The 9469-nt window shown below is 44.3% G+C and overlaps 1 protein-coding gene across 1 annotated transcript; it reads left to right on the top strand.

Annotated features, from left to right (window-relative positions):
- Positions 1-973: 973 nt before the first annotated feature.
- Positions 974-2574, top strand: LOC140116386 (olfactory receptor 52A1-like). The gene is made up of 2 exons (XM_072132909.1): positions 974-982; positions 1651-2574. The coding sequence occupies exons 1-2, from the start codon at positions 974-976 to the stop codon at positions 2572-2574; spliced, it is 933 nt and encodes a 310-aa protein (XP_071989010.1).
- Positions 2575-9469: the final 6895 nt, after the last annotated feature.

The following is a 9469-nucleotide window of genomic DNA, read 5'->3' as shown; positions in this document are numbered from 1 at the left end:
TTGGGTGTGATGGTGTGGGGGGCACTGCTGGTGACACTGTTGGGTGTGATGGTGTGTGGTGGGCACTGCTGGTGACACTGTTGGGTGTGATGGTGTTGGGGGGGGTCTTTGCTGGTGGCACTGTTGGGTGTGATGGTGTGGGGGCTTAGCTGCTGACACTGTTGGGTGTGATGTTGAGAGGGGGCTGTGCTGTTAACACTGTTGGGTGTTATGGTGTGGATGAAGGGCTGTGGAGGTGACACCGTTGGGTGTGATGGTGTGGGGGGCACTGCTGGTGACACTGTTGGGTGTGATGGTGTGTGGGGGGCACTGCTGGTGACACTGTTGGGTGTGATGGTTTGTGGGGGGCACTGCTGGTGACACTGTTGGGTGTGATGGTGTGGGGGGGCTGTGCTGGTGACACTGTTGGGTGTGATGGTGTGGGGGGGTTTACTGGTGACACTGTTGGGTGTGATGGTGTGGGGAGCTATGCTGGTGACACTGTTGGGTGTGATGGTGTGGGGGAGCTTTGCTGGTGACACTGTTTGGGATTATACTGAACCAGAAGGGTGACCCCAGCATCTTGCAGAGACAGCTATTCCATCCGGTGTGCGTTTAGTTGGACCATCATTAATTTTTCAACAGGACAATGACCCCCAGACGCCCTCCAGGCTGTGTAAGGTCTATGTGACCAAGAAGAAGAGGGATGTCATGTTACGCCGGGTGACCCTGCCTCCACAGTCACCAGACCTGAACCCAATCCAGATGGTTTGGGATGAGCTGCACCACAGAGTGAAGGCACAATGGCCAACAAGTTCTAAGCATCTCTGGGAGCTCCTCCAAGACTGGTGGACAACCATATCTGGTGATTACCTCTTGTATCTCATCAAGTGAATGCCAAGATTGTGCAAAGCAGTGATCACAGAAGAAGGACCTGGAACATAAGAATGATTTGTTAAGTCTATAATTCCACATGTGATAATTCAGAGTTTTGATGCCTTCAGTGGGAATCTACAAAAACACAGAAGACTCTTTGAATGAGAAGGTGTCCAAACTTTTGGTCTGTATTGTATGTTTTTTTCCACCATTTTTAACATTATTTCAAAACAAACACATTACAATCATATCCCTTTACAATTTCAATATATCTATATAACAAAGTTACCATAAAGATACCATATTCATGAAGATCATGCGCCCGAGTTCCGGCAGCCGTCGCTTCTGCGCCGAGGTCCGCCGGAGTTCACCCTCTTCTTCCCGGTGCTTCTAAGTGCGTGTCTTGCGACACAATTCTAAATGTTAAATCCCGCACGTTGTCCGAATCTGTTGGGTTGTCCGACGGGCCGCCCCTCCATTTCTTTGGAGTGCAAGCCGGCGCCGAAGCACCAAAATCCAGTCGCGTGCAAAGATAGAAATATGCCCCTGTCCTCCATATCTGGGTACAAACATATAATCATTTTTGACAGTTTTTGTTCATGCCTTGGTTTTTGTAGGTTGATCTAAGCGGCACAACTACAACAATAAGACATTGTATACATTTACACGACTTCAATGGGAGAGCAGGTGGTCACTTTTGTGAGATTTACCCTGTAGCGTCAATGACCTAGAAACTTCCCTGCGTCCCGTAGTATATAAAGTTGATGTGTGGAATCCGCTCTCTGATCTGAGAAGATGAAGAACTCCAGCTTCTATCCCTCCTACTTCCTACTGGTTGGAATTCCAGGATTAGAACATGAACATATCTGGATCTCGATCCCTTTCTGTATCACCTACGCATTTGCTTTGTTCGGAAACCTCATGGTGATGTTTGTCATCCTCGTATCTCCAAGACTCCACCAGCCCATGTTTATCTTCCTGTCCATGTTGGCGGGTAATGACGGTCTACTTTGTACGAGTTTTACTCCAAAAATATTGTCTGTATTCTGGTTCAATGACAGAGCCATCAGCTTCACTGGATGTCTCCTCCAGATGTTCTTCATTCACTCCTTCACCAGTATTGAATCTGGGTTCTTGCTGTCCATGGCCTATGACCGCTACATTGCCATATATAACCCTCTCCGGTACAGCTCCATAATAACCAGTAGACTCATCCTAAGGCTGGTCATCGTGTTTCTGGTCAGAGCAGTGGTTCTGGTCGGACCTTGTCTCATTCTAATAAAGAGGTTTCCTGCCTTCAAGACCAACATCATCAGACACTCCTATTGCGAGCACATGGCGGTGGTGAAGCTTGCTGACGCCGACACCCATGTCAACAGTATATTAGGCCTATTAGTGGCCTTCACCATTCTCGGTGTTGATTTACTCTTAATCCTGTTATCGTATACTATGATCTTCAATGCCGTCTTCCGTCTTCCATCCGCTCGTCTGAAGACGTTCAACACGTGTACCCCTCATATCTGTGTGTTTCTAAGTTTTTACGGCATGGCCTTGTTCTCATTTCTATCTCATCGATATGGAAAGAAGATTCCTCCTTCCATCCACATTATTTTCTCTGACATCTACCTCCTGGTGCCCCCCATGCTCAACCCTCTTATCTATGGGATAAAGACAAGCCTGATCCGTGAGGAGATGGGGAAAATCCTATGGAAACACTAAGTTTTGTAGAGCAAGTTACGAATGTTTCTATGAAGCATATCCAAGGAACTTCACATTTAATAGAAAAATGATTTGAACAACACGACCAGCCATGTCGATGCGCTTCGGATGTACGTAGCTCTTAGTCTTAGCATGGCCCTGGTGGAAAACCAAAAAAGTACAGACAAAGATGTCCAGGTCATAGTAGATGAGACCAGACCTTTCTCTGGTGGGAGATTTTGAAGATCCTATTTACAGACAATGGTATATAACAACTTTCCATGTATACTGCATTGGCCTTCCCATTGGTTTATCCTTAACACAATGAAACCTTTAGCTGTATTGATTATTCTATAACTCATGAGACACAATCGAAAATACTAATTTTCTTGACTAATGGTTTAAATGAAGAGGGAATACAGGATTCTACCAATCTACACGATGAGTTACATCAGTGCTGGAAGTACTTTGACTCTACTACAAGTACACTGGTAAATGTGGGGCCCTGACAGTGGGGGCCCGGTAACCCTGTCCATTGTTCTTGGTTGTGTGGCTGCTAATTAAAAAAATGGGAAACTCATTGGGTTTTTCATTAAACAAAATGTTATGTAACTGGACTGAATAAAGCAGCCGCAGCCTAGGGTAAGCGAGAAGAGAAAACAAGGTATTTTGGGGCTTTCATAGGCCGATAATACCAGCCTGCAGTCTAGTTATGGTCTAGTTATGGTCTAGTTATGGTCTAGTTATGGTCTAGTTATGGTCTAGTTATGGTCTAGTTATGGTCTAGTTATGGTCTTGTGGTCTAGTTATGGTCTAGTTATGGTCTAGTTGTGGTCTAGTTAGGGTCTAGTTATGGTCTAGTTATGGTCTAGTTATGGGCTAGTTATGGGCTAGTTATGGGCTAGTTATGGTCTTGTGGTCTAGTTATGGGCTAGTTATGGTCTAGTTATGGGCTAGTTATGGTCTAGTTATGGGCTAGTTATGGGCTAGTTATGGTCAATTTGTGGTCTAGTTATGGGCTAGTTATGGTCTAGTTGTGGTCTAGTTATGGGCTAGTTATGATGTAGTTATGGGCTAGTTATGGTCTAGTTGTGGTCTAATTGTAGTCTAGCTTTGGTTTAGTTGTAGTCTAATTATGGTCTAGTTATGGTCTAATTGTGGTCTAGTTATGAGCTAGCTATGTACTAGTTATAGTCTAGTTATGGGCTAGTTATGGTCTAGTTGTGGTCTAGTTATGGTCTAGTTATGGGCTAGTTATGGTCTAGTTATGGACTAGTTATGGGCTATATATGGGCTACCTTTAAAAAGACACTGTTGTGTCGAAACGCGTCGGTCTGTGACGCCACCTGTGATGTCCTCTATGGAAGCATTTTAACGATGACAATAAAGTAACAATTTTATCTCCTTGCCACGTCGTGCTGGTCTTGTAGCTGTTGCTCGAGTATCCTATATATGGGCTAGTTATGGTCTTGTTGTGGTCTAGTTATGGGCTAGTTATGGTCTAGTTGTAGTTTAGTTTTGGTTTAGTTGTAGTCTAAATATGGTCTAGGTATGGGCTAGCTATGGTCTAGTTATGGTCTAGTTATGGGCTAGCTATGGTCTAGTTATGGTCTAGTTGTGATCTAGTTGTGGTCTAATTGTGGTCTAGTTATGGTCTAGTTATGGGCTAGTTATGGTCTAATTGTGGTCTAGTTATGGGCTAGTTGTGGTCTGGTTGTGGTCTAGTTATGGTCTAGTTATGGTGTAGTTTTGGGCTAGTTATGGGCTAGTTATGGTCTAGTTATGGGCTAGTTATGGCCTAGTTAGTGTCTAGTTATGGGCTGGTTATGGGCTAGTTATGGTCTTGTTATGGGCTAGTTGTGGTCTGGTTGTGGTCTAGTTATGGTCTAGTTATGGTGTAGTTTTGGGCTAGTTATGGGCTAGTTATGGTCTAGTTATGGTCTAGTTATGGCCTAGTTAGTGTCTAGTTATGGGCTGGTTATGGGCTAGTTATGGTCTTGTTATGGTCTTGTTGTGGTCTGGTTGTGGTCTAGTTATGGGATAGTTATGGTCTAGTTATGGTCTAGTTATGGGCTAGTTATGGCCTAGTTAGGGTCTAGTTATGGTCTAGTTAGGGTCTAGTTAGGTTCTAGTAATGTTCTAGTTATGTTCTAGTTATGGGCTAGTTATGGGCTAGTTATGGGCTATTTCATGGATAACACTGAGATGTCAGAGTAGTAATGGATGCCGTCAGTCAGGAAGCAGTATTAATAACTTAATAACATGAGAAAGATTAATTTATTGAACCTCGGATTCAATAAATCATATCTTTGTCCACTTGTCATGACATCTGTAATAGCCACTTATTAGCCAATTGCAGATGTGGGAAAATGAGTTCTCTCTGTTTTAACCAATAAGACACCTTCTGCATTCTAGTCAATGTGAAGACAATTGTATGAGAAGAGAAGGCTGTATGAATGGTGGATATGGATGGAGGTGTCGTAGTACATTCTTCTATATCTGCAGCCAGAGCTATCACCATTGATGTTATCATCACTGTCATTGCTTTGCTGTATTTGGACCTGAGAAATCCAATAACAGTAAGGCTATATTCACACTGCCGTTGCCCGCCCGTACCGTACCGTAGCGGGCAACGGCAGTGTACGGGGAGAGGAGGAGGAGGTGAGCGCAGCTCACCCCCGCCCCTCTCCATAGCAACCTATGGCGCACGGCGCCGTATTACGGGAAAAGATAGGGTGCCGTGCGCCCATAGGAGTGTATGGGGGACGTATATCGGCCGTATATACGTCGGCCGTATATACGTCCCCCATACGTTCGTGTGAATATAGCCTAAGCTCCGTCCATGTTAGAAGAACCGAGGTTGTCTGTCCTGGATTAGTACCTGGTTGAGTGGTATAAAGTGGACTGCCTACAATTCATACTTCATCATCATCAAACATTTCATGCATCTTATCACAACACAAGGCTCTTCTCCCACGATTGCTTAGTTTGGCTGGACGGCCAGGTCGAGGAAGAGTTGTGATCATCCCAAACTTCTTACTTTAACCCCTTAACGACTTGGCCTTTTTTAGTTTTTTCACTTCCATTTTTCACTCACCAACTTCAAAAATCTATAACTTTTTTATTTTTCCACATAAAGAGCTGTGTTATGGCTTATTTTCTGCGTAACAAATTGTACTTCATAGTGACAGTATTTAATATTCTATGGCGTGTACTGGGAAGCGGGAAAAAAATTCCAAATGCAGTGAAAATGGTGAAAAACCACATTTGTGACGTTTTCTTGTGGGCTTGGATTTTACAGCTTTCACTCTGCGTCCCAAATGACATGTTAACTTTATTCTTTGGGTCGGTACGATTACGGGGATACCAAATTTGAATAGGTTTTCATACATTTAAAAAAATTAAAACCTCCTGTACAAAATATTTTTTTTTTATTTTGCCATCTTCTGGGGCCAATAACATTTTCATACTTTGGTGTACGGAGCTGTGGATAGTGTCATTTTTTTGCGAATTTTGATGGCGTTTTCATTACTATAATTTTTGGGACTGTGCGACCTTTTGATCACTTTTTATTAATTTTTTTATATTTTTCAAAATGGCAAAAAATGCCATTTTCGACTTTGGACGCTATTTTCCGTTACGGGGTTAAACGTAGTGAAAAAACATTATCATATTTTGATAGATCGGGCATTTTTGGACACGGCGATACCTAATGTGTTTATGATCTTTACTGTTTATTTATTTTTATATCAGTTCTAGGGAAAGGGGGGTGATTAGAATTTTTAGGTTTTTGTATTATAATTTTTTTTTTTTAAACTTTTTTTTATTTTTACTTTTACTATTTTTCAGACTCCCTAGGGTACTCTAACCCTAGGTAGTCTGATCGATCCTATCATATACTGCCATACTACAGTATGGCAGCATATGTGGATTTTACTCCCCATGCATTACAATGTGCAATTAGCACATTGTAATGCATGGGTTAAAACGAAGTAGCCTCGGGTATTCGGAACACCCGAGGCTACCATGGCGACGGATCGCCGCTCCCCGTGACGTCATCAGGGAGCAGCGATCCACAACAAGATGGCGGCGCCCATGCGGCGCCATCTCTTTGAAGCCGCCGGCAGCACCGATCGCGGGTGTTACCGGTAAGCCTTTGCTGCAATATGCAGCAAAGACTTACCGGCTATAGAGAGGGCTCGGCCCGCGAGCCCTCTCCATGCATCGGGACCCGGCACGCGCCGTACTAGTACGGCGCGCGTCGGGAAGGGGTTAAGGATTACGGAGGCCACTGTGCTCTTAGGAACCCTGAATGCTGCAGAAATTCTGTTTTAACCTTGGCCAGGTTAACCTGGTTTAACCTGGCTACAATTCTGTCTCTGAGCTACTTAGGCAGTTCCTTAGACCTCATAATTCTCATGTGCTCTGACAAGCACTGTGAGGTTTTATATAGACATGTATGTATGTATGCATCTTTCCTAATCAAGTCCAATCAGTTTAATTTAATACAGCTGGACTTCAATGAAGGAGTAGAACCAACTCAAGGAGGATCAGAATGAAATGGACAGTGTGTGAGTAACATATGAGTATCACAGCAAAGGGGATGAATACTTATGACCAGGTGATATTTCAGTTTTTCTTGTTCAATTAGTTAGCAAAAATATCTACATTTCTTTTTTTTCTGTCAGGACGGGGCAAAGTGCCCATTACTGGGGGACAGAGGGCACATTACTGGGGGACAGAGGGCACATTACTGGGGGACAGAGGGCACTTTACTGGGGGGAGCAGAGTGCCCATTACTGGGGAAGCAGAGTGCACATTACTGGCGGGGCAAAGTGCACATTACTGGCGGGGCAGAGTGCACATTACTGGCGGGGCAGAGTGCACATTACTGGAGGACAGAGGACAAATTACTGAGGGGCAGAGTGCACATTACTGGGGGGAGGGGCACATTACTGGAGGACAGAGGGCTCATTACTGGGGGGACAGAATACACATTACTGGGGGGCAGAGGCCACATTACCGGGGGGCAAAGGCCACATTACTGGGGGGCAGAGGGCTCATTACTGGGTGACAGAGGGCACATTACTGGGGGCAGAGTGCATATTACTAGGGGCACAGAGTGTAAATTACTGGGGGGGCAAAGTGCACATTACTGTGGGGTAGGGGCACATTAATGGAGGACAGAGTACACATTACTGGGGAGCAGACTCTACATTACTGGAGGGCAGAGGCCACATTACTGGGGGCAGAGTGCATATTACTGGGGGGCAGAGTGTACATTACTGGTGAGGCAGAGTGTACGTTGCAGGGGAGCAGGGGCATATTACTGGGGGGCAGAGTGTACATTACAGGGGGGCAGGGGCACATTACTGGGGGGCAGAGTGTACAATAATAAGCAAAAAATTATTTTTGATCTTACCACTTTTTGTTAAGATACAAAAAGTGAAACATTCTAAAGGGTCTGAATACTTTCCATACCTCTGTATAAGTAAGATATCAGGTGCTCTCATGTAGTGACACTGCGACACGATCTAATAATAAAGTTATAACAATATATCAGTCTACTCTAAGCCTTTAGATATGGTCGGAGTAGAGAGAGAATTGTGCTGCTCCTGTAGTGAGTGTACACCGGCAGCGCAGAACATCATGTCCTGGTGGTCACTGGATGGAGATGATGGACGGGACCTGGAGATGGTTCTGGTGACACCACGTGATGGGAGGCTGGAGATATAAACTCTAGGGCTGATGTATTAGATGTGCACATAGTGGACATTATAAGCTCCTGGTCACATCATGTTCTTGGGTTTGGTCTTGGTCTTCTCCATCATCAGGTCAGGACCTCCAGGATGAAGTCTCCTGCATTGTTCACCGCCCCGGTGACCATCACAATATTCTCCACTCTCACATCTATCACTAGTCTACAACTCATAACCTGCTTCCATTATTTACAGGAGATGATTGTCAGCTCTGAGGGCAAAGACTGTACTGAGCCATGTGCTTGTCCACCTGAACTGTCGAGAGGTGGATTTAGATGGAGAGCTTAGGAGACATCTGTGTCACATGACATGGAGGACACAATGGCCACGGTGACCCTGTACCGGCACTGACCTGAGGAGCCCACCTTCACCATCTTCTGGCTGCAGCATTGAGATACTCACCTGTGCCCGAGGCTGTCGGCTCCTCTGGACCCTCAGGACCCGGCAGTAGGTGTCTAAGCACGGGTCAGCGCCAGCAGCAGCGCCAGTACAGTGTAAGGGCTTGAACAAGTGATTGGACAAACACTTGTTTAAGCCCAAGTCTGGAAAAATTAAAAAATGTAAAAAAAATGGTCATTTAATAATAAAAAAATAAATAAATAAAATAAAAGCCCCCTAAATCCCCCCAGTTACATAGAAAAACCTAATGAAGTGAATAAAACACAAAAAATAAAACTTCATATCTGGTATCACCGCATCCGCATTAATTTGTACAATAAATCTAAATCAATACTGAACCCGCACATAAAAAAAACCCCATAAAAAACACAGAGCAGAGCGCCACAACCCCCATTACCGTTCCAATTCTACTTGAAGAAGGGCGTTTTCGCCCAAAACGCGTTTACCAGTTTGGAATAATAATAAAAATCAAAAATCGATTTGACGACCCTCTCCTTTAATCAGCGCCGTGCCGGCTACCTTTTCTCGGTTTCCTGAGACCTCTTAACGACTTGGCCTTTTTAGTTTTTTCACTTCCATTTTTCACTCACCAACTTCAAAAATCTATAACTTTTTTATTTTTCCACATAAAGAGCTGTGTTATGGCTTATTTCGGTATTTAATATTCCATGGTGCGTACTGGGAAGCGGGAAAAAAATTCCAAATGCAGTGAAAATGGTGAAAAACCACATTTGTGACGTTTTCTTGTGGGCTTGGAT

The sequence above is a fragment of the Engystomops pustulosus genome, chromosome 2 (genome assembly GCF_040894005.1).
Source record: "Engystomops pustulosus chromosome 2, aEngPut4.maternal, whole genome shotgun sequence".
Lineage (NCBI taxonomy): Eukaryota > Metazoa > Chordata > Amphibia > Anura > Leptodactylidae > Engystomops > Engystomops pustulosus.
The sequence above is the reverse complement of the archived record's forward strand: the minus strand, read 5'-3'. Positions and strand labels throughout refer to the sequence as shown.